The 26,700-nt window shown below is 40.3% G+C and overlaps 1 protein-coding gene across 1 annotated transcript; it reads right to left on the bottom strand.

The window, feature by feature from the left end:
- Positions 1-144: 144 nt before the first annotated feature.
- PON3 (paraoxonase 3) lies at positions 145-26,213 on the bottom strand (the record flags this gene model as incomplete). Its single annotated transcript, XM_080701712.1, has 9 exons — positions 145-303; positions 2,848-2,976; positions 3,224-3,305; positions 4,994-5,194; positions 7,010-7,136; positions 12,834-12,999; positions 17,199-17,254; positions 24,460-24,530; positions 26,140-26,213. The coding sequence occupies 9 exons, from the start codon at positions 26,211-26,213 to the stop codon at positions 145-147; spliced, it is 1,065 nt and encodes a 354-aa protein (XP_080557838.1).
- Positions 26,214-26,700: the final 487 nt, after the last annotated feature.

Raw genomic sequence — 26,700 nt, forward strand, 5'->3', positions numbered from 1 at the left:
ACCAATCTCTGCGCTTTTACTCCTATTCATAAGAAAAGCCAGACACGCTTTTGTTGGTAAGTGTTATTTGTTTACAGTTCAACTTAGCATATAACAACAGGTTTTCTTTTACCAAACATGTATACTTTGGGGAATATCTGCAGTTTAGAGCACACAATACAGAGTTTTGTGAAACACGGTGCCTATGAGAATCTTCCCACGGTATACAGAAGCCACTGAGGTGCCCTGAAGCACAGAGCCATTATTGGCATAGATGGTGCTCACCCTGGGCTTATCAGACAGGACATTCTGGATGCGTAGGACCTGTCAAGAGAAGATTACCCATTAATATACTGTATAAGCAAACATCTAGTGATGTGTTCCTCCCCAAATATTCCAGGATATATATGTGTATATATATATTCATTCCCTGGAAACCAGTAAGATAAAATATGTATATCTTATATAATGTTTTTTCTGACGAAGACAGTATTAACATCCTAATGACATTTATGCACCAAAATGCACTGGTTATCTGACATTACCCAAATTCTTCAATAGAGCACTTAAACTATGTTGAGAGTTTGGGCATTCCTTGAGGAAAGTGGGTGGAACCCAGTGAACACTCTTATCTGATTCCTGAGTAAACAGTGGTCTTTGTGTGTGTGTGTGTGTGTGTGTGTGTGTGTGTGTGTGTGTGTAGGAGAGAAATGTGGAACCTAATGATAAAGGGTTACCCAGCCAGCCAGCCAGTCAGCCAGCCTATCCTCCCTGGCAGCCAGGATGATGGCAGTTCTTACAGATGGAGACCCTCCCATCTGCACAGGGGCTGGGAAGTACAAGGAATGCGTATTGCTTTGGAATTCCACCTGGCACCATCAGTGCCTCGTGCTGTTATTGAGCCCCAGGATTAACACACTTAACTTGGCTAATCAGCAAATACACAAGCATTCAGGTGTCCAAAAAGCTTGAAGTTCATTTACACAGAACATGGTAAGAATGAAAGGAAAATAACCAGATATTTATGGAGTCATGGGTTTACAGCAATGTCTCTTATTAGAATGGAATTTAGATGCCATCTCCTCAGGAAGCCAAGGTCGGAGGATCACAAGTTTAAGGCCAGTCTGGGCAACTTAGTGAAACCCTGTTTCAAAATAAAAATGGCCGTGAGTGTAGCTCAGTGATAGAGCCCTTGCCAAGTATACAAAAGGCTCTGGGTTCAATATCCAGTACCACAGGGGGAAAAAATAGATTTTTCTTGTATTAGTTTTATCTTAGGAGATCCGACAACTTCATCTCATGTTTATTCCACAAAAGTACTCAATTTGGGATTCACATAGAAAACATGAGCCTCAACCAAAAGTTAAAAGTATTAGTAACTGTGAAGAAGTCTTATCTAAAATAAACAAATACACAAACTTGAACTTAGAGATATAAAAAAAAAAGTATTCTAACAACTTTCCAGTCATTCCAGGGATCCTCTTTGTATTCCCTTGAAGGAGAGAGTAGGACGGGCTTTTGTAGGAAAGCTATCTCCATGTCTTGAGTATGGGGTGTGGGCTTCTCTGAAACAGAGTTATCTTGCTGGCTTAGGGTAACAGTTCTTCAGATTTGAAGCTCAGCCTGGACTTTTCTACTTCTTTGCACTCTTTTGAAGAAGCTGTGACTAATATTTTACCTTAAAGAAATTTAACTGAAAAATAGCAATATGCTTTAGCAGAAATAGATGTATGTTGTAATTTACCCACTGGGCTAATTAACAGGCTGAAACCTGAATCCCAGTTACCAACTCCCCAAACCTGTAGACAGATTTCATATCTTTCTCCAAACCATACCTCCTTGATGAGGTCTACTCTAATCTCCGTATTTACTATTAGGGCACACCCATCTCTGTTTCCAGCAATACTACCCTCTTTATACTGTTCTCCTGTTTTCCCCATGGAACTTACCATCTGGAAACTTACTGTGGAATTTCTCATTTCTTCTGCTTATTGTTCAGTGTCTGCCCTTACCTCCCTAAGAGCAGGGATCTCACCATGTTTTACTTGCTGACATACCCTAGGCATTATAACAATGTCTGGTATGTTATAGGTGCTCAATAAATGTCTGTGAATAAATGTATGTGTGCCAAGAATTTGTAGTTGTATGCCATACATAAATTCACAAAAGACTTCAAATTTTGAACTTAGTGTCACAGAAAATGCAAAGCTTTATGCTATGATTTCTAGTGCCACAGAAAATTCAGTGGCTTATGATATTGTTTTAGAAGAGAGGATTTTAATAACACAAATAAAAGCTTTAAAATGAGCCCTTGTCAACACCATCAAATCTCTTAACTTCTTGTTAACCTGAAGGGTTTTGGTCCTATACCCATCTCTTTCTTTGCCTAATCTTAGAAACTTCTCAGAGCTTACCTTCTGGTTGGAAACATAATAGGGTGTTCTGGGTCGATATAAGTAATCACGCCCATGTTTTCTATTACTTCTGATAGCAAATATAGTCCTCATAAGAATGCGACATTCTGCCAGACACATATCTATAGCATTAGCATCTGGTGGCCTGAAAGGGATAAGAAGTCCATTTCCCTGTACTGCCAAACTCGACTCTTTTAATAAGAATAATTGGTCCCACAGTTGGGGATATATCTCAGTTGGGTGGAGCACCTGCCTAGCATATGTGAAGCCCTGGGTTTAATATCTAGGAATAAACACACACACACACACACACACACACACACACACACACACACACACGGTCTCATTCTAGAACACCAAGCGTGGTCCCACTCACACATTTTCCCAAATCACCTCAACAAATTATTCATTCTTGCAGCTTTGCCTATGAGCTCAGAGAAGTAGAGGTACTTACTTCTGACCCTGGAGGATCCTCAGGGTTATAATTTATCAGCTTCATGGCATTTGGATGGCATCCTGCCAAAATATCTCCAGTCTCAGGATCCACACTTAGGTTATCCACTAAGGTATCCATTTGTATTACCTTCCAACAAAGAGGTGGCGGTGAAGACATGGTCTCAGGCGATTCCCTCTCCTTCCCACCGCCCATGAGCTCCATCTGAAACCAGTGTTTTAGGTAGCTTCACCATTCTACTTTAAAGGCAGAAGCACGATCTCAGTGTTGTTCTGAGAGAGCCATGGTTCCTTCATTCCAGGAGCACGTTCCTGGGTCCAGCCGAGTACTAATGTAACAGGCCATGCTGTGTGGGCAGGCTGAGGTTTTTTTTTACCTTAACTTGAGTCAAGTCCCAGTTATTGCGCCTTTTCATTATGTGAATGTTCTTAGCAGTTACATCAGCTATATAGATATACCTTCAAAATAAATAAACATTTACATTTAAGCAAGTAGTAGTGAGGTATGGCACTAACCTCCCCTTTTTTTGTAAAAGAGGTATAAAAATTCTCATTAGTTTGAGTACCTCTGCAAAGCCTTTATAAACCACTATAGAAGGTAATGTAGTAGTATTTTTTATATTCTGGAAATGTTTTAAATAGACTTTGTTTTTTTTTTTTTTTGGTGGTACTGGGGTTTCTGGAAGCCCTTCTACCTCTGGGCTACACTCCCAGACCTATTTTTACATTTTAATTTGGAAACAGGGTCTCCTAAGCCAGCGCGCGCGGCTGGCTTCGAACCTGCGTGATCCTCCTGTCTCTGCCTCCCAAGCGCGGGGATTACAGGTGTGCGCCACCACCACGCCCAGCTTAAATAGGCTTTGAATATGAGATATGACTGTAAAGTAACAAAATGGGTATTTTAGATGACATATAGGCTCAATTTCATTACTTAGGAGTTATATATTTTTCTTGAAATTGATTGGATGTAAGTGAACCTATTTTAAGGCCAAAGAGTCAGTGATTCCAAAAATTAGTGCTTGAAAAGAAGTATCAGGTGACCATGAAGCTCATTCAGAGTTGTGTTTCATTTTTAAAAAAAGAAGAGCGCTTAGAGGTATTTCTCACAGGGATTATTATCTCAAATTTACACGTCAGTATTCTTGGTACTTCTCTGTTTTTAAAAAATTCAAATTTTTAAATAAAAGAGTGTTTTCTTATAAAATTTCATGCTGCTTAAACTAGTCACTGAATGGTTCACTGTCATAATCAGTAAGTCTAAAATGTATGCAATCAGAATGCTCAAATTAAGCTAAGGTAAGTCTTCCTCTCTAACAAGAGCTTTGGGGTTACTGAGCTAAGTATAAGAGATTAAGTGCTTCTCTGGTTGGCTCTGGAATGGCCCCCAGAGCTCATGGCTTGGCAGTGTACCAGTGCTCAGAGGTGGAACAACTGAATCAAGGCTCTCAACTTATCAGTAGAAAAAAACAGACTGGTGATTTGATCACTTGAATGGATTTTCTGGGTGTAACCACAAGCAGATGGGGCAGGGTTGAAGGAGGGGGGTCACTGGGCGCATGGCCTGGAGGACTATATAAGTCCCTGATTCCTTCCCCCTCCCTCTCTGCTTCCTGACTGACATGAGCTGAGCAGCTTTTCTCCATCATGGTGTTTCTGCTTTGGAGCCAGTGAAGCATACACTGAACCTCTGAAACCGAGTCAAATAAACCTTTCTCCTCTAAGTTGTTCTTATCAGGTATTTTGGTCATAGTGACAAAAAGTTGACTAATACAAAATAGCTCCTAGTCTTATAAGGGACAGAGCTATTACACATTTATTCCTTCAGTGTACTAGGAAAGTGTATTCCTAGAGTCATGTAGGAATTTGGAACAAAAAGGAGTACCGTTTTTTAGTGCTATCCCTCCGGCACAAGGTTCTTTTTTGTGCCAGAGGGATAATACTATGAACCTTATGCTTGAGGTAGGAAATCTCAGTACAAGAGGACAAATGGTTTGGTTGAGATCGCATATGTAGTGTGAGCCCTGGCCGCACCTGATCCTTCCATGCACACAGTAACCACTTGAGCCTAAAGAAGTGGCTGCCTCTGAAGGGAAAGAATTCACCAAAATGTCAGGGGCATAGGGTAGAAAAGTTATAAAAGAGCATACTTCTTGTCTAGTGAGACTGTGATCCCATTGGCAGAATTAAATCCTTTAGCCACCACTTTGACCTCTCTTGGGCTGTAGAAAAGAACATAAGTCCAGCGAAGATCTAAGACCATCCCCAAGAATGATAAGAAGAAGTTGGAGAAATAGCGGTCTCTGGTGGCATAGAACTGTTCTGGTCCAAGAACCACAAGGTCATTCACACTGAAAAGAGAGAGAGGGCAAGAGAGGGAATCTTACTGGGTACTTGAATATTTTGAATGCTGTCAAAATCACTAATATCTACATTCATGTTCATCAATTTCAAAATGTAAACATGAGTTACTGTGATTAAAGAATCTCACATAAAGTACATGCTTTTGCATTGCCTTGATGGGTTTTCTTTTGACCATTTATTATTTTTTTCACACTTCGCTTCAACAAAATTCAGTAAAGAGAAATAAATATACAAATAAACCTTGAACTCCAAAACCTGTTGACTTAAAAGATGTTAATGGTTGTATATGGCGATTACAATAGTTATGGTTCTGTGTCTGTAGGAATTAGACATCTTCAATCCCTTGAAGTTGTCACAGACATGTAACTTGCTCTGGCCAATGAATTGTTTCTGTTGATAGAGAATTGTGATACTCCTGTGACCCTAAGTAAGAAATTCCTGCCTGATACCATCAGTTATGTTAAGTGCTCACTATGGGCCCCTTGCCTCTCACCCCCAGACTCCCATGATACAGGATACCAGCAGACTCAGCTTGGATATGCACAACTGGGAATGGTGAAGAGCTAAGGCCCCTTGAGATAAACCTTTGACTACTGGGAGATGAGGCTGGATGGTAAACTTGTTTTCTTATCTTGGCCAGATTATTCTGAATGAGTCTTATGTCACTTACTGAAGGATAATTCCATGTGTGTAAACAGTAAATTGCACTTAGTAGTGGCTGGCTTAATTGATGTATCTGCTTTGGCTTTTCGTCAAATTCATGAGCCTCCTGTCTCAGACTCCCAAGTACTGGGATTACGGATTGGTACCACTATGCCTGATGAAACTATTTAATTAAAAAAAAATTTTTTTGAGGTACTGAGGATGGAACCCAAGGGCATTCTACCTCCAAGGTACACCCTCAGTCCTATTTCTTATTCGTTTTTAATTTTTTTTAATAGGGTCTCACTGAGTTGCAAAGGGCCTCGCTAAGTAGCTGAGGTTATTGTGAACCGGGATCCTCTGGTCTCCACCTCCCAAATACTGCAATTACAAACGTGTGCCACCACACCTGGCTTAAAAATCTTCACTGCTTGCTACAGAATTGAAATAGGTGGCCTATCCATGGGGGAAAAATACTATTTTTCTCAATTATTGCAATTAAGAGTTCAGTTTTGAATTCAAATAAACCTGAATTTATATCACTGTTATGCCAGTTATATATTGTGTGACTTGGGCAAGTCATTTGGCCCAAACTTCTCTAAGACTCAGTTTCTATAAACATATTACTAGAGGTTGTTGTGAAAATCAAGTTAAATTAAGTATATTAGTATAGTGCCTGGAACACAGTCAACACTTAAAAGTTGTAATTTTGTAAGTGCCCATGGGCTTTCATTGAATTCCACTTGAAAGCTCCTATTAAACTAAGAAACAGCCCATCTGGAGGTGGGTCAGAGCATCCAGTGGGCAAGGTGCACAGAATATAACCTACCAGGACAACTAGAAAAGGGAGTAGGTGTTTAAAAAGAGCCCAAGAATAGGAATTGAGTTACTGTGGTAAAGAGGATGGAATTAGAGCCAGGAATCTAATTGAGCACCTTTATGGGATTAAAATGCTTTCAAAAAGTTGGAAAATATAGGGATATTCAATACTGAACCCTGCAATTTCTAGTAAGGTTCCGGGCAATATCACCATGGGAATCTTTAGAAAGCATTAGAAAAAAAATCTCACAAAAGTTCAAAATATCCTGCCGAACCAAAGAAAACAAAGTGCACAGCTGAGGTTCAAGTAAGTAAAAGCTCATGATATTTTAATTCCATACCTCTCAAGAAGTTTGTGTTTTATAGTTTTCAAATATATGAGAGAATGCTGTTGTTCCTCAAATTTAAATATCTCCACAGTAGACTTCATATGGGGATGATTCACAACATAAAGATACACTGCATGATCTAAATGGGGGAAAAAGATATTAATTTCTTAGAGGTTTACTTCTATTCCAACTATTATTAGGTTTGTTTTAAAACTTGGTTACTTCCAAGGGTTTTTGTTTTGTTCTGTTTTGAGATGGAGTCTCACCATGTAGCCCAGGCTGATCTCAAACTCTTAGGTTTAAATAATCCCCTGCCTCAACTTTTCCAGTAATTGAGCCTATAGGCATGTACCACTGTGTCTGGCATGAGGGCTTTCTTCTTACATGCAGTTGGTCCTCATAGTCCACTTGACTGGTAATTAAGAAGATGTTAGAGTCCCCATTTTATTGTATAAATTATGGCTCAGGTGAGGAGTGATTCAGCAGAGCCTAGCACGGATGTGTGTGCGATGGTCTCTTCAGCCTCACTTGCATACGTCTCTAACAGGAAGGTATAGAATTATAATAGTGGATAAACATGGATGTGGTTTTCCCAAGAGGCCCTCCAATAAGGGGTTGCAAGCAAACAAAACTTGCTGATAAATTATTGTGTGTGTGACAGTTGCCTGCATTTCAATACAAGTTGAGAAATGCCAGGGCTATGTGAATACCTTAAAATAAACAACATTTCCCAGCTAGACAATGAACTGCTGGCTCTAGTCAACCACCTGAGGTTGCAATCATATTTAGTTAACCCAATGGCCATGGAATGTAAATATGAATGCAAAAGAAACAAACTAGATAATCCTAGGTATTACCATTCTCAGGAATGCTTGCCTACTTGTTTTTGTATTGGAATGTCAACTCCTATGTACCAAACTGAGGGTGATAAGCCAGTCTCTAAGAATGCTATTTTCTGACATCACCAAGAGTTCTGGGTCTGATGACCTCTGAAATTTTAAAAGGACTGGTCCCATTTTCCTACTGCAGAACCTGTTCTGCATTTATCTTTCCTGTTCACTTCCTTGATGGGGTTTCCTGGCATGTGAAGCCCAAACTCTGAAAAGTAAAGTTTATTTTCAGGGTCCCTGAAACACATTGAGTTTTTTTTTTTTTTTAAGCAAATTAAGGAAAGGTGCTTGCTCACAGATGAATCTTTCTCTTGGTCTGACCAGCTGTGTTCCAGAGCCCAGGGCCTCATAAACAAAACAGGGGTTGGATTTTAGCCCCCAAACAGCCCTACAATCAGATATTCTTTTGTTGAACATAGTGAGATTAATCATTTGTTCTGTCTTGGTTTTACTCTTTCTAGGGTATTTTATGCATGATACACTTAGTGAGAATACGTTTGTTCTGTATCTCATTCCATCATTATCTATGTCTAATGTTTTGGCCTTATAATATGGGTATGTAATTAAGAGAGAGAAATAATAAAATAAGCTATTAACCATGATATATTCAACTTCTGGATGCCTACTTATATAATTGAGAATTAATCCATACACTGGTCTCATCTCCAAGCAAAACAACCACATCTCAATAACCCTGCCTCTAATTCCATCCCATACAGTGAAATTGCTGCAGGTTAATTTGGTCACTTATGACACCTTCTCCAGGAAGCATCTTATGTCTAGTACAATGTCAGGCAAAACTGCTGTGGCTTTTGAAACATGTAAATAGAGCTTGGCACCCTAATTCACCCCAATAAAAGACACAGGGTTAGAAATGAGACCACCTGGGTTTTAGTTTTGTATTAGCTAGTTACTAACAGCAGAAGTAAAGTTATACCTCATACAGTTCTCCCAACTCCATTTTATCCATCTATAAAATAAGTATAATATCTTTAATCATTCATTTACCCATTTACCCCATTTTCACTAAGTACTACCATGTATCAGATACTGCCCTAGACTCTGGGACTCCAGCAATGAACAAGTTACATATGTTTTTATGATGATAGTGACTATATTCTAAAGAAGAAAACGAGAAGGAAAAATTAGTAAATAAACCAGAAACAAAGAATTCTAGAGCAGCGAGATAACTTCTTCATAGAGGTCACTGACTGGGGAGTGACAGTTAAGCTTGGATCTGAAAGTGGAAAGAGCCTTCACAGAGCACTAGCAGGGGAGGGAAGGAGGGTTGGTAGCTTTCAACATTAAAAAACATTTGTTGCCATTTTAATGAGTGCTGAAGGAAGAAGTGCACTGGAAGAAATACAACAGGGTAAATCACCTGAAACAAGATAGTGCAAAGGCTTCTCTTCAGAAATGTGTATTTAGCTGAGGCCTGAATGATGAGGAAGAGTAAGCCAGAGGTGATGGAAAGACATTCTAGGCAGAGAGAACAGCAGATGAAAAGACCCTGAGGTATGGGAACTTTATAGAACTAAAAGAAACTCAGTGTGGCTGCTCCAGAGAGCCTGGTGCAGAGTGATCTTTATTGAAGCTGGAGAAAGCACACAGACATCAGGCATGTAGGGGAAGCACCCAGAAACCCAGGCCATTTTGGAGATATGGGTTTTATGATCAGAGTTATGGGAACAATATGGAGAATTAAAGAAGGGAGCAACATAATCAGATGTGCATAAAAATCAGCCTTGCTATGAAAGTAAGTTGAGATGGTATAAGAAGAAAAGTAGAGTTAGGAGGTCAATGCAGAATCCAGGGAAGCCAAGTGGGAGCTTGGTCTGGGATGGAGGAAGCAGGATGAGGAGAGGAGGATAGATTGCAGAGATATTTGAAAGGTACATTGGTGAAAATATGACAGTGAGTTGACTGAATGGGCCAGAGAAGGACAAAAGTATCAAGGTTGTGCCCAGGGTTTTATTTTGAGGAATAAATTTATAATATATAAAATTTATTTGTAAACTGTAAAGCAATGCAAAACTGTTAGACACAGTTATGTTTTAAAGTAAGGCTTGTTAAGCAAATAAACTGTGTAGACGATTTCAGGGGAATATTTAACCTACTTAATAGAACAGTATTCAAGCATTTTATAAGGTATCCATTTATTTTAAAATGAGCAAATCTATGCTAGAGTAGACCAAAGCAATTGAATAAAAATCTCCTGGATACATGTATGTGGAAATAACCTTTAATCAATCCTTTTCATTCATTAAAACCACCCTCAGCAAATTTCCATTTAATAATACACTGTGACTCCAGTATGTAATTGGAAAAATTAAAACATATATTTAAAAAAATTCTATATCTCAACTCTCTAACTTGACCTTTTCTTTATGTAGGTTTATTTAGTGAGGTTTCTTTATTCTCATTTTTCCAGATGCTTAATAGAGCTACAAATATATAAAATTTAAATTAGTTTGCAATTATAAACCATGAACAGGTCAGACATAATATTGGAAATTGCTATTTTTAAAACACATGCAATGTATTAACTATGTTATGCTTTTGTAATAGCTTTTTGAAGCCAGGCGTGCTGGTGCACGCTTGTAATCCCAGCACTCAGGAGGCTAAGACAGGAGGATTGAGGTTTGCTGCCAGCCTCAGCAACTTAGTGGGATGCTGTGCAACTCAGTGAGACCCTGTTTTAAAGTAAAGAATAAAAAATAGGGCTGGGGGTGTCACTCGGAGGTAAAATGCCTCTGGGTTCCATCCTCAGTACCGCAAAAAATTTTTAAAAATATAAAAAATATAATAACATTTTGAACTATAATTTCCTGCCATTAAATTCAATCTTTGAAAATGTAAATTTAGGGAGCTTTTAGTACATTCACAAAGTGTGCAACCATAACCACTGTCTAGTTCCAGAACATTCTTGAAACCATATACCCATTAGATGTCACTCCCCATTCCCACCCCCTCCAGCCTCTGCCAACCATAATCTACTTTCGGTCTCTATGAATCTTTCTGTTCTAGACACTACATTTTCTTTCTAGACACTACATATAAATGGAATCACAAAATGTGTGACCTTTAGTGACTGAATTATTTCGCTTAGCATAATATTTACAGGGTGCACCTGTGTTGTAGTACAAATAAATTGTTTGTTCTTTTATTGCCAAATAATACTCTTTTGTATAAATATACCACTTTGTATGCATGGATGAGAATTTGGATATTAGGTGTAATGCTAAGCACATTTCATATAAGTTTCTTATGGATGTGTTTCCATATCTCTCAGGCACACCACGAGGAGGAGAGCTGCTGAAATATATGTTTAACATCTCGAGGAACCACCTGATTGTTTCCAAAGTGGCTGTACCCTTTCACAATTTTACCAGCAAAGTACGATGACTCTATTTCACTACATCTTTGCCTACATTTGTTATTGCTTGTTTATTATTATTATTCTATTCTAGTGGATGGGAAGAAATAACTCCTTTTGATTTGCGTTTCCTGAATGACTGAAGATGTTGAACATCTTTCGTATTCTTATTGAATATTTGTATACCTTCTTAGGAGAAAAGTCTATTTATATCTCTGTTCACTCTTTTTGTGTGTATGTGTGGAGCTGGGGACTAAATCCAGGGTCTTGTGCATGTTAGGCAAATACACTACTACTGAACTCTACTCCCAGCTCTTTCTTTCTTTCTTTCTTTCTTTCTTTCTTTCTTTCTTTCTTTCTTTATTTATTTATTTATTTATTTATTGTAGTGGTGGTGGGACCCAGGGGCTTTTATACCTCTGGGCTATAGTCCCAGACCTATTTTACACTTTATTTGGAAACAGTGTCTCACTAAATTGCTGAGAGCCTCACTAAGTAGTTGAGGCTGGCTTTGAACCTGTGCAATTTTCCTGTCTCGGCCTCCAAAGCATTGGGATTTCAAGCGTGCATCACCACGTCTGGCTATTTCTTTTATTTTTAATTTATATATTTTTGGTACTGAGGATTGAACCCATAGGTGGTCTACCTCTGAGCTAGAAAAACTCTTCCCAGCCTGATTTTTTTGTTTGTTTGTTTTGTTTTTTATTTTGAACCAGGGCTTTTTCTAAGTTCCTGAGATTGGCCTTGAACCATTCGTTCCTCCTGTGTCATCCTCCCAAGTACTGGGATTACAAGTGTATGCCATCATGTCTGGCTATTTTATTTTATTTTGAGATAGGGTCTCATCGAGTTGCTGAACTTGGCTTTGAACTTGCAATCCTCCTACCTCAGCGTCCCAAATAGCTGGGATTATGGACATGAGCCATTGTGCTGGGTTCTTTCTACTTCTACATTAGGTTATTTTTCTTTTTCTTGTTGAATTATAAAGTTATTTATATATTTTGAAGATAAGTTCTGTATCAGACACATTATCCCTCGTGCTTTGAACTTTTTCATTTCCTTGATGATGTCTCTAAGGTACAAAGCTTTTGGTTTTCATGACTCTATATTTTTACTTCTATCTTTGTTATATTTTTAATGCCCTACAGTTATTTTCAAAGAGACTTAAGTTTATGTGTTAGATCTGAAAATAGTATTCCAACTGTTTATGATAGTCAAATAAAAAGAAAAGTGGGTAGGAAGAAGAGCAGGAGACCATGTAGGGTCCAGATACTACAGTCTTTCTTCTTTAATACAATGTTTAAAAATGTTTTCATAGGCATTTATAACTTTTCAAACATTTGTATACATTTTTATGGCAAAAGAGCATTTATCTTTTATTTATTTATTTATTTATTTGTCATACTGGGAATTGAACCCAGGGCCTCACACATATAAGCAAGTGCTGTACCATTGAGCTAAACTCCCAGCCCACACATCTGTCCTCTTTCTTTAATATAAATGTTGAGTGCTAGGGTGTAATGGTTTCTGTTTCCCTCATTTCCCCTATCCTTAATCATTCAGGCTTTACCTTTGTCTATGAAGGTACTGATCCCATGTGGATTAAAAGATTCTTTGTCAAATCCATCACTGATTTTTAGTGCTTGTGCCTTCGGGTTTTCCTCATTCAGATTCATCAAGAATATTTTTCCTGGCTTGTCTGGTGCCAAGTCTGGCATACCTGGATATTTTAATCCCTTTTAAAAAATAGGAAATGAGTATGCACACATATACATTAAAATAACGTTTTCAGATGAGATCGGGTGCATTCAGGGGGATTCTATTCAGCTATAAAGAACAAAACCATGGCATTTGCAAGAAGATGGAAAGACATGGAGAACATTATGTTAAGTGAGATCAGCCAAGCACAGAAAGAGAAGGGACATATGTTTTCTCTAATACGCCCAAACTAGGGAGCATTGGGGATACCAGCGAGACTCCAGATAATGGAAGGGAAACCTCAGCAAAGCTAGAATGGAAGGATAGGAGAGGAAAAAGGCTGAGGTTGACTAATGGAGGAGCTACATCCGAATATGTGTAAAAGTATGAATAGAGCATGGATAATCTGGACACTCATTGTTGAGAGGGAGAAGGGGAACTGGGGGGAGGAAGAGGGCACCAGCACAGTCTAAATGTATACCATTTTCAGTATGTTCCACTTATAAATAAAAGTAAAAAACAATCCATTTGTTCGTAATGTGTATATGGGTATGTGGAGTGGGGTGTTGGCAAGGTTATTGTATAGAGTTTTTTTTTTTTTTGATGGTACTGGGGTTCCTGGAAGCCCTTCTACTTCTGGGCTACATTCCCAGACCTATTTTATATTTTTGAAACAGGGTCTCTTATGCCAGCGTGGCTGGCTTCGAACCTGCGCGATCCTCCTGTCTCTGCCTCCCAAGCGCGGGGATTACAAGCGTGCGCCACCACACCTAGCCAACTTTTTTTTTTTTTTTTTTTTCAGAAGCTAAATTCTGAAAGCTAAACAAAACTATTTTAATCCTACATTTTATCTAGATTTCTGGGATTTTTCCTCTTGTCATCAGCTATTAATATTATCTCATCTGGACATTATCAGTGTCATCTAAGCATTGGCTATGAATATGGGAAGGACCATGTTCAAGATAAGGGAATATTTATTTTTTAAGCAGGGATTGGACTCAAGAACATTAATACCTCCAAGCTACACCCCAGCCTATTTAAGATTTTTATTTTGAAACAAAGTTTCCCTAAATTGCTGAGTGCCCACTAAATTGCTGAGGTTGGCTGCAAACCTGAAATCTTCCTGTATCAGCCTCTCAAGTACTTGGGATTACAGGCATGCACCACCACACTCAGCTTATGATAATGAAGCATTGCTAATTTAGAAAGACAGGCATGTACCAACACACCCAGCTGATAAGGAAGCATTTCTAATTTAGAAAGTTAAGCCAAAAATTACAATGCAAGAGGCTGGGCTGTGTTACCTTGTATGTGTCCCTTGGCCTGTTTATGCCTTACTTCCTCATCTATAAAATGAGGAATTTGAACTGGGCATGATGGTGCATACCTATGATCCCAGTACTTGGGAGGCTGAGACAGGTGGATCACAGGTTCAAGGCTAGCCTCAGAAATCTAGCAGGCAATCTAGTGAGACACTGTTTTAAAACAAAAAATAAAAAGGGATAGGTTTGTTACTTGAAAGTAGAATGCCCCTGGGTTCAATCCCTAGTACCACACACAAAAAAAGGAAGCTGATGTTATGGTTACTTATAGTTGTTATGGTTGCTAAATTCTTTCCAGTCCTGATATTCTGTAACTTACTTTCTTCAAAGCATAGAGAAAGGGTGTGTGGATTAATTTTATTGCTTTATCTTTAGACTGATTATATTATATAGTGAAAAATAAAAGAATCGACCAAATTAACACAAGGGTGCCAGTTTCTTAGAGTTAACTATATCTGACATATTTTTCTCCTAGAGGTATGTCTGAAATTCTGACATGAATTCTTTTTCCCCCCCAAATATTGCAAACATTTCATTCGTTAACTTGGGACATGGCTCTTTCTACTATTGGACCCAGTGTTTATCAACCAACAATAGGTGTCCTAATGTATTGGGCCTTTGTGCATCCCAGTTCAGTGTCAAATTTGGAGTCAGTTTGTTTGACACCAAGTATCAAACAGTCTGATATGCATCAATATCAACCACCTTATTTTTTCCTGAACTTTTGTCTCCATTTATAGTTAATTTGAATTCTCTCCTTCCCACCAGACCTTCTCTGTTCTTTTCCTTCCTGAACTTTCTTATGTCCCTTGCCCCATTATTCTTGGTTCTTCCATTACTCCCCACCTTGGGGTAATCTATATTCTCTGAACATCTCCACCTACACCTTCAAGCGTTTCTTTTTCTTTTCTTTCTTTTTTGGAGAATTGAACCCTGGGGCACTCTACCTTTGAGTTATACTCTCAGCCCTTTTTATTTTTTATTTTTGGTTTAGAAGGAAACAGGGTCCTGCTAAGTTGTTGAGGATGGCTTCAAACATGTGATCCTCCTGTCTCAGCTTTCCAAGTACTGGGATTATAGGTGTGTACCACTACACCAAACTCAATCTTTTCTCAAATTAGTCCTTTTCCAATAGACTAGAGGTGTGTGTGGACCAACATTGAAATCCTCCACTATTGTCATTCACTAGTACATACACTCAGTAAATATTCAAGCACCCACATGTAACAGGCTACTGTTAGGTGCTGTGCATGTCAATGAGCAAGTACATCAGTATGGGGTTGTATATAATAGCCCAAGCCAGGGGATGTGGCCAGACAGGAAAGAGGCACTTCACCCAGCAAGAGAAGTCTATAAAAGGCTTTTCTAAGAAAGTGGAGTGCCATCACTGTGAGCCCTCACAGAGATATAGGAGTTCGCTGGCCAAATGTGTGACCAGGAGTAATCTTACAGGTGAAGAGAGGCATGCCAAGTCTCAAGTCCGGGACAAAAATATCTTGTTTGGCATCTTTAAATACACTAAAAATATCTATGGTACAGAATTACTCTCCAAATCTGCAGCTTCCAAACACCTTTTAGCGTGGCATGAAAGGGTGGTAGGAGAGACCAAGGAGAATTTCAAATGTGTTATCATGCAGAAAGAATAGAAATAAGCTAGGAACATGATCCTTTGCCTCTAAAGATGAGCTGTTAGTTTGTATAAAGTGACTCATTATTTATAACTTCATGTTAACACTTCTCATGCAATATTTATGATGAAAATATCTTCTTTCTGCATGGCAATAATTTTGAAGCTTTACTTCCAGTGAAATGGACATAGAGTAATGATAAAAAAGACATTATTCCCTAATAACAATGGCATCGCCTCACTATCAAATCATTATTTTTGAGGGTCTACTTGACATAACATTAAAAAATCTAACTAGAGAAAATTTAGGTCAACAAAGAAAAGGCTTTTCTTGAGGGTTTTGTTTTAGCTTTGATGTTGGAGGAAAAGTAAAGAAGTAAAACCCCATTCATACATACCACCACCAGCAATTTGAAATGTAAATGGAACTTCCACTGCACTCTACTTGCATGCTTAAAAACTTGGAAATTAAGGCTGTGGTTACATAGGTGCCCTCTCTTTGGGCCAGAATGTTTAGATTTAAAATTCATGTTTTGGGGAGTACTTATAATGGCCCAAATGGAGTACTAGATAGGTGAATCTAGCAATGTGAATTCATTCATATGGAAAATATAGTAAGTCCACTTTTCCAAAAATCTTAAACCCCATTTCAATATGAAACTAATTTAACAAATGCATGATAACCATCAACAAGTATTGGTATTTAAGTCCCTGGCATAGCTTTCTGATGATCCCACACTTGTAAAGATGGTATTGAAGACAAAATGCAACCTCTTCCTTATTCTTTGAAAGACATGGAAGGAATGGCAGGGAGCCCATGATGGAAAACGTGCCAGGTATTGAATCAAGTTAACATAGTTAACATTCGATCCACCAACCTTTATAGAGCTCTAGGCAATGGGAATCCCAGTTAGTGAGAAGATGACTACCAGAAACATAGACTTAATCCAGTAGGGCAATGCTAGAGATGGACAGCAACAGGACAGATCCAGAGACAAGCCTGGGAGTCAAATGGAAATCCATACACATTTATTGAGATGCTAGTGAGTGTGCAGCTGGTCACTGGGGTTTGCACGCCATGGGGCAGTCAAAGCCAGGCATTCCTGTGGTGTTCTAATTAGTCCTCCCCTCCAGATTCCCATTCAGTTTTTTTTTTTTTTTTTAGACTGGTTTACCCAGAGATGGGATTAGAGTGTAGGAGTCCATCTGGCAGCCCTGGCTGACAGCATTAATGCACTGTCTGTAGAGTTATTGATGTGGACCTCAGAGCAGCATGGAAAATACTCACACTGGAGATAAAAGCCAGCCCATTAGGAAGTATATCAATATCTTCAGAGCCATATTCTGGAAAACAAAAATAAAAGCACAATCACAAAGATGAGTATATGAGGGTTTTAAATTATTTTGAATTTCTTTTAGAAACTACATTCAACTTTTTTCTTGGGAAACTCTTTGAACTTTTAGAAATCCCACAGGCATCTACTTTATAAGAATACCTGACTCAGATTCTTCAAATACTAAGTTTTTTTTTTTTAGGATTCTAATTTCAGGAGAAAAAAAGGCAAATAACTAGAAAATAGTTTCATATCTTAGAGTTATCCTTTAAATAACTATTTCCAATTGCTGGGCGTGGTGGCGCACACTTGTAATCCCTGCACTTGGGAGGCAGAGACAGGAGGATCGTGCAGATTTAAAGCCAGCTGTGCTGGCTTAAGAGACCCTGTTTCCAAATAAAAATATAAAATAGCTCTTGGAGTGTAGCCTGGAGGTAGAGGGTTTCCAGGAACCCCAGTGCACCCCAAAAAAAAAAAAATTTCCAGAGCATGTCCTAAGAGGTTCAGCTTTATTCTCTATGGAAGACTGATCTACAGCTGAGTGATAAAATTTGGAAAAGTCAAAATTGCAAAGATCTCTTATAGGCTCCTTAGCCAAGTATTCCTCTTCTTCTAACTTACTGAGGCCTTAAGAAAAAATATCATTATGTAATCGCATGGAAATTACTGAGTAATTGTTTTCTATCATAAAAGCAAAAGGTCATAAAATGTATTGTTGAATATAAATGAATTTGAGAGTTTAATTAAATGTCTCTGTCTCTTTCTCTCACATGAGAGCCACTATTGAGCATTTTTCTATGGAAAGAGGCCTATAAGAAGTCAATTTTGATTGAAAACAATATAAAAAAGGTACTGGCATGGTTTCTAGTAGAGAATAGATTCATATAAGATGTGGTCTTAAGCAAGCAGGCTAATACTCAAGACAATGGTTATCCAGGTTGGAAACTGTATTCTACAAATATCAGAATCAGTATGTACCACACACATATGATCCTTTTAAAATGTAATCTTCGCTTTTTCACCAAGGGATAAGATGTGTATTCTCTCCCCTTGAACCTGAGCAGAACTTTGTAACTACCTGAACAAATAGAATGAAGTAAATTTAATGTTACATGATATCCAAGGCTAAATGTAATAGCCCCTAGTTCTACCACTATCTCTATCTCCTCTCTCTCTCTCTCTCTCTCTCTCTCTCTCTCTCTCCCTCCCTCCCTCCCTCCCTCCCTCCCTCCCTCCCTCCCTCCCTCTCTCTCTCTCTCTCTCTCTCTCTCTCTCTCTCTCTCTCTCTCTCCAAATGTACCTTGGGAGTCCTGAACTGATACATGAGAATCTGGCTATACTAGAGCTACAGAGGAGAAAATGCAGACCTTAATCTCCTCCCCACCTTTCTCGTAAATATGAATATTCTCTAGGCTTTGTCTGTCCTTGGCTCCTTCTCATGGCAGAGCATCCACTCTACCTGCATAGCACAATCCAGTCCTCAAGCTTCAACTTACAGCTGCATGCTCTTGATTCTCTGATCTCTACATCAAGCCCAAATCTCACTGTGCTAAGTTCCAGACTTCTGTAATCACCTACCCTCCATGTCTCATACTCAACAGGCTCCAAACTAACATGTATGTTTCTCCCTTGAATTCATTCACATTTTCTATATTCCAATGTCACTGAAGAGTACTTCCATCCCCAGGTATGCGAAGCAGATAATTTGGAGTGATTTTTGATTCCTTGTTTTTCTTTAACCCCTAAACCCATTGGTCACTAGTCAATGGACTCCAGCTCCTGGCTTGCTCAGCTTGCTCACCTAACCCTATTCTCTGGGTAGCTGACTGTTATCTTTCTAAATGGCAAATCTGTTTTGTCAGTCTCCTGCTTGAAACATTCCAGAGGCCCCCTAAAATTGGCTTCAATCCCAGTACTAAGAAGTAAATAAATAAAATAAAAACAAGTCAAATAAAATAAAATAGGACTGGGAGTGTAGCTTGGAGGTAAAATTTCTATGGGCTCAAACCCCAGTAACACAAGGGAAAAAAAAAATCCCAAGATCCTAGGTCTAGATTCTTTTTTTTTTTTTTTTTTTTTGGTGGTACTGGGGGTGGAACCCAGGGGCTTTCTACCCCTGGATATACTCCCAGACCTACTTTTTATATTTTATTTGGAAACAGGGTCTCACTAAGTTCTGAGAGCCTCACTAATTAGCTGAGGCTGGCTCCAAACCTGCGTGATCCTCCTGTCTCAGCCTCCCAAGCGCTGGGATTACAAACATGTGCCATCACACCCGGCCTTGGTCTAGATTCAAATCACTCCACATCTTTGCTCAGCTACTCTGCTGGGAGTAGCCTGTGAAACAGGCCAGAGTCATTCACCTACACACTTGTGAGCATTCTGTAACCTCCTGCTTGTCATCACAACTCATTCCCACGCTGGCCCTCTATGGGACCAAGATCACAGACTCTTGGAATGAGCTCAGTGAGTATTCCCTCCCACGAACTTTCCTGGGTTTCCACATCCATGTTAGGCACCAATATGAACACCTGTGACTTTCTCCACCATAATATTTTTTTTCACTGTAAGCTACACTGTAACTACTTGTTAATTACCTACTAGGTAGAAACCTTCCTGGAAATAAGAACAGGGTTTAATTCAGTGTTGTATTCTTGGAGTCAACATAAGACCTGCCATTTCATTGTAGAGCTCTCAATAAAAGCTGCTTGGCTCAATGAAACAAACACTTGGAGTTTTATTTTTAACTTTGTCTTGAGTCTTCCTTTATGAACATAGATCGTCCCCAATTTTTTTTTTTTTTTTTTGGTGGTACTGGGGTTCCTGGAAGCCCTTCTACCTCTGGGCTACACTCCTAGACCTATTTTATACTTTTTATTTGGAAACAGGGTCTCTTAAGCCAGCGCGGCTGGCTTCAAACCTGCGTGATCCTCCTGTCTCCGCCTCCCAAGCGCGGGAATTACAAGCGTGCGCCACCATGCCCAGCCCATCCCCAATTTTTGAGAGTTCAACTTCATGATTTTTTAGTTTCACAATGGTGCAAAAGTAATACGCATTCAATAGAAACCTTACTTTGGAATTTGAGTCCTGATTTCTTTCCCCAAACCAGGAATACACTGTACATTGCTCTCCGTCCATGCTGGGCATAGCAGTGGGTCATGGATCCCAGCCAGTCATGAGGGTTTTAAACAACCAACTCTCTGCAGCATGCTGTGTTACTAAGCTGGAATGTTCAGTAGGGAAGGTGTATAAAATGTATGTTTGACTTACAATATTTTCAACTTAAGATGGGTTTATCAGGCCATAACTTCTGTTGTAATTCTAGGAGCAGTGATACTAGATATTCTGAGTTGTATGCTCTCTGATTTTGATTCTTTTTATCACTTTTCTGAACACAATTTTATGTATCTCCTATGACAGCATAAGCCTGTCTCAACAACTCAGTTTCCAGAGGTGTATGTCTGTCTTTTCTTGCTCCACCCAGGGCACTGAGAAGTAGGTGCTTTGCGCTCTGTGGAAAAGAATGACCAGCTCATTGCACTATATTTCTATCCCTCCTCTTCCCTCCTCAACACTGCATCTGCATGACAGGCCCAGTTTATCTCAGCCACAGGAGCACTGTGGGAGGAAGAGCCCCAGGACATTCTCCTCTGAGACCTGTGTGTGAGTCCCCACATGCTCATTAGTCTGAGCACAACTATCATTAAAACCCCACTGCTAAGTCTGAAAATGTGTCTTATGAATGGGCACCTACTGCTTTGTAAGCTGTCAACCCCACCACAACTCATGTCTTTAATCATTTTTTAATTTCTTCAATCTACAGGCACCCTGAGAAGGGGTTGGGCCAGAATTTCCTATCAGTTAATTTTGTAATTCTCATTTCATATTTTGGAGAGAAGGTGGTGACTGCTGCCGAGTGGAATAAAGGGGCACCACTGTGGAGTAAGGGCCTACCAAGAAGGCAGGGTTACAGGAGAGAAGAGATGGAATAGAGCTTCCAAATAAAAGGCCATCTACTTGATAATCCTGCCCACAGAATGTCCTCACAGAGCTACTCACATTTCAAGTGGAGCCTTGATTAAATGTCAAGTTCAGCCAAATACCTTCCTGGTTAAAACAATCCTTGACCCTCAAAGTCTTGAGGAAAAGAAGATAAACAACACAAAAGGAACTAAGAGGTATGATTTCTGGAGGGGGAGACATTTCACCTTTCAAACTTTCCTCCAAAAAAGAATATTGGGAAAGAAAAATAAGCAAAGAAGCAGAGTTTTTTTTTTTCCTACCAATAATCTCAAAATCTGGTCTTGACAAAAACACCACTCAGAATTTCCCTCTACACACTGTACTATACCTAAAGTCTATCAGTGGCTCTCCGTTGCTTCGTAAAACTTCTAACATCCAATACTTGGGTTTTTGCAAATACTGTCTTCTTAGGTATTTTAATTTAAATATCTAATCTGCCTTCTTTCTGTCAGCCTGTATTCAGTACTATTTTAACTGTTTGCATTTTCTGTTTCCTGTTGCCCTAATATTTTTCTGAAGTTTCTGTAATAAAAAAGTGTGAGTAGATAAGACAGGTGGTGTTACACAACAGGAAGTACAAAGGCATGAAAGAAAACCATCCTGCCTCCTTCATTTAGGTCTGCCACCCTCTAGTTCTGGAGCACGGGGCAAGCAACTTAATGCTTCTGAGTGACGATTTCCTAATCTGCAAAGCACACACAGATAGCAGCATCTACTCTATTGATCAGTGATGTGGATGATAGACATTTGCAAAGGACCCAATAGAGCTCCTTAGACACCACACATTTGATAAGGCAACTTTTCACTTTCAGACTTAAGTCAGTATTGTCCCATTGACAAATGACCCATGATTACTCCTAACTTGCTTGGTTCTTCAAACATAAAAGGATACACCAGTGGACAATGGAGGAAACATGGCATTATTATTTGTCATTCTCTTTAAAATATTTGGATAATCAGAACATTTGACCTATGACTTACAATATTAACTCTAGTTTTAGCTTCTCGAATTTAATTGAGTTATGCAACTTAAAAGCAGTCATCTAGCCGGGAGTGGTGGCGCACGCTTGTAATCCCCACGCCTGGGAGGTGGAGACAGGAGGATCGCGCAGGTTCGAAGCCAGCCTTGCTGGCTTAAGAGACCCTGTTTCCAATTAAAAACATAAAATGGGTTTGGGAGTGTAGCCTGGAGGTGGAAGGGTTTCCAGGAACCCCAGTACCACCAAAATAAAATGAAATAAAGTAAATAAAAGCCGTCATCTAGTCTTAATTATCCCTTTAAATTACTTGGCTGATTTCTATCTTTTGAGAGATATATGTGTAGTATGAGTATTACCCCTCAAGACAGTAAGCAAATGAATGAACATCATGTTTTCGTATTTTTAAAATCTGACCCTCATTCTGCATTCCATGAAATGGATGGGAAACTCTATCTGACTCATTGCTGGGTCTCCTGTTAGGGTTCTGCAGTGATCCCAGGTGGTGGATCTTCACATTGGCAGAACATTTAATTCTGCCCATGTGGCAGAAATAAAGGTGGCCCCTTTGATGTGGACAATTCTGCCCCTCCCATGCCATGTGCGAGGTCTCTGCTTAGGCTGGGGTACACAGGACACCAGGTCTAGCCTCCCTAAAGTACCTTGCATTCCTCCTTTCCAGGATGCTGTCAGACAGGGGAGCAGGGGACTCTGCTAATCAAAAACTGCCAAATATTCTTATCCAATCTCATCAGAATCCCCTGGAAGGCTCAGGTTGTAAAAAGCAATCACCAGCAAGGGCTCCGCCTTCTGCTTTCTGGCTGGATGCAAAATCCACCTGCAAGACTGGGCAGCAGAAGGTGTAGGCTCCTCTTTTTCTCTTTTTTATTAGGAATCTAGAGGGGAAGTCAAGTGTGGTGGCACAGGCCTGTAATCCCAGTACTTGAGAGGCTGAAAAAGGAGGATTACAGGTTTAAGGCCAGCCTTGGCAACTTAAAGAGACTTTGTTTCAAAATAAAATAATAAGATAGGGTGGGGAGGTATGGATCAGAAGTAGAATGCCCCTGGGTTCAGTCCTCAGTTGAACACAGAGGGTGGGAGAAAGAAAGAATGAGAGAAAAAGAGAGAGAGAGGAGAAGAAGGAGAAGGAGGAAAGAAAGAAAGATAGGAAGAAAGAAAGAAAGAAAGAAAGAAAGAAAGAAAGAAAGAAAGAAAGAAAGAAAGATCCAGAGGGGGGAAAAGAAGAGGTAGAAAACTAAAACCTAAAGAGCTTCTTTTCTGTTTCCTTATTTTTCTAAAAATACTTAAAGCAAGAAAAATAAACTACAAATTGATATAACAAAACAAACTGTTCTGTCACATACCAATAAATAAATCCCATTCCTTAACCCACAGGGGTTTAGCACCAGATAATGAAACAGTATACTTATTTGGTAGTGCTAGTTACAAAATCAAACGTGCAGTAGCTGTTGGGAGTGAATCAGTCTCCAGCGCCAGGAGAGTTCAGAGGCAAGATAGGAATTTGTGGCTGGTTTCAGTCAGCAGAGGTGGAGGTATCAGTGGAGAGAATTTCATAAGCAGAGGTGAGAACATGATAGAACATATTCCTGGGATAGTAAACAGAATCTAGCCTGTTTAAGACATTTTTTTTTTCCTTCTAGTAACAGTGTCAGGAAAAACTGGAGGCTTGGAGCCCAAATAAACAGTAGCAGTGACTGGTAGGTGAGAGGTGTCCCTTGGGGGATGTGGAGAAGACTGATGCTTATGAGTTATGGAAACAGGAGAAACAAACAAAGGGCTTTGGGGATTTAAACTAGGCCCCTTGAGAATGAAGCACCACATATGGGACAGGTCTACAAGAGGGGTGTGTGTGTGTGTGTGTGTGTGTGTGTGTGTGTGTGTGTGTGTGTAGTGGGGGCACAAGGAGGCTGAGCCCAAGGCTTAGCTACTTACCCTTTAATGTAGTTAGGGAAGTTGGGGATCTGACTGTGGATTTTGATTAATTTTTAAAAGACATCTTGGTAGACTAGAGGGTCAGTGCTAAGTCAAATTCCTCTTGGTACTTGCTTGGTGGAGCTTGGGTAAAGTGGGTGGGAAGAAACCACATCAGGAGGGTCTGGAAAGTAGCAGGAAATTAAATCCTTTGGTAGCTTCAATTGGGTGGATGGCGATCAAGACATTGTGTCAGTTCCTCTTGGGGCTGGTGGATACATACCGAGTCCCTCAACAAGATGACAGTTCTGGAGTTCTACGGGCTCCACTTCTCGGGATGCATTTATTCGTTCTCTGTGGAAAATAAAAACCAACCCAGAGGTCAAGCACCACATTTAAAATCAGTGTCTAAAGGTGGTCCTCACTCACCTTCAGACTGGTTAAGTCTCTGTATGCTAATTTATGGATGATATAACAAATGAGCAGGCAACTTTTTATTTATATTTGTTTACATAAAATGAACATTAAGTGAGTAATGTGTCTTTATCAGCTAATTTCACGGTACTGCTAAAAGACTAAAATGTTATTATACAAGGGAAACATTGTCCTATCTAATGAGTAACTGAGGAATGTTATTAACTTTAAAGCACTTAAAAATAGCATTACTTAATTTGTTTGCTATAAATCTGCACTACATCTCCTATTCTTGCCTTTTGATCCTTCCTCCAAATAACTGCTTTCCTAACGGGGTCTTTGACGATCTCAACCCTAAAGCTTCTGCTGCAATATTATTTTTAAGCTTACACTAACTTACTTTGCAAATATGTGGATCCATTAAACTGATCACCAAAATAACTGACCAAATTATTTCTCAGTATCATGTTCCTAGTCCAGTGAAATGTTCTTCTAAATATGAGGTATAATTTTAATTTTTTTTTTTTACTAGGCAGTATTTAAGAAGAGAACATTTTCAAGCACTCATTAAAAAATTAACCTTAGGGTTGGGAGTGTAGCTCCGTGGTAGAGTGCTGATCTAACCCTACCTAGCACTACCAAAACCAAAACGTAACAAAACAACAACAACAAAAACCCCAAAACAAACAACATCAAAAAGTCAGCCAATGAACAAAACTCGTTTAATCTGCTTCATTATTACTTGACGCGTCTGTCACTGGGCTGCACTGAAAGCAAAGTAACAGTAAACACTCTAAAGCTGAACAAGAAAGTACTGCCAGCGGGCATCAGGCACAGTGACAGATTGTGAATGTGAAGCTCCGCAGAAACCAGCTTCCCCTTAGAGAAAAAATAAAATAAAAAAATAAAAAGTAAAAACAACTCAAAGACCCCCGAAGGCAAGCAGGGGCTTTGAATCCATTCTGGAACACACAGCAGCAGCAAAGTCTGTCCAGCCCAGTGGTCCTTTTCCTGAGACGTTACCTCAAGGACTGTCAACAGCCACAGCTAGTCCTACCACACCAAAAGGTCACATCCCTCCCAAACCGGCAGGTTTCAGCTCCTTCCCCCGGGTCTGCCTAACTCCCCCCCCCACCCCCACACCCACCCCCGCCGTCTGCCTAACTCCTCTGTGCTGGTCCCATAGCCCAGGATTTCTCAATGTTCAGCCAGGCAAAGCCTGAGCCTGTCCCTTATCAGCAGGTGGAAAGCCAGGCTTCCTGCCCCATGTCCAGCGTCCGCAGCGGACTTTGCTTTTTCAAAAGCTCAGCGTGGAGGGCCACCCGGAAAGGGAGGCAGGCCTTGGGGAAATAAATGCGGCCATTTCTGCCCTGCATCCTAGGAAAGGGCCAGCAGTGGACTTACCGTCCAGGGATGTGGTTCTCAAGGGTTAGTTTGCTGGGTGGGACTGAGGAGCCAGGTTCCCAGGCGGAGCCTTCTCACCTGCCAGGAGAGGCTACCCCTGACCACCTCACTTAAACCACGGGGGAGAGTAAAAGTGCCCACTCACCTAAAGGCCAGCAGCCTCTCTCCTAGGAAGGCCAGGCTGGCCCCCAGCAGGGTGAGCGCCAGCAGCTTCCCCATGGCTCGGGGTGCCGGCGGCGGCGAGCTGGGGCACCCGGCTGCGCACCCGAGGTAACTGGGGCCCCGCCCGCGGCGCCTCCCCCGGGGACGCCAGTCAGAGCAGCAGGGAGAGGGCGCGCAAGGTTCGCCCCGCCCGGGTTCACCCCGGCCTTTGCGCGCAGGAGTGCAAGGGAACTTTTATGGGCGACACTAAGACTAAGTTTCTGCCCTCGGAATTCAGCCTTACCTCGGCGCCCCGGATTCTCCCCACTCCCAAGTCCACCTTGCAGAGAGGGCGGTCAGGGCAGCCGGTGGAGCTCTGCCGAACTCCTGGCAGCTTGGGCAACAGCGCAGCAGTCGCTGGACCCCTGGCGTGGGCTTGATCCTAAAAGCCACGAATCCAACCTCAGCTCTTTAAATGGACCAAGGGAGGACCTGAAGGGGTGCGGAAGGACTGGAAGCCTGAAATTTGGGGTTTCTGGCAGGTCACACCTGAGAGGGATACTGT

This window comes from Muscardinus avellanarius (genome assembly GCF_963383645.1).
Source record: "Muscardinus avellanarius genome assembly, chromosome: 9".
In the NCBI taxonomy this organism is placed as follows: domain Eukaryota; kingdom Metazoa; phylum Chordata; class Mammalia; order Rodentia; family Gliridae; genus Muscardinus; species Muscardinus avellanarius.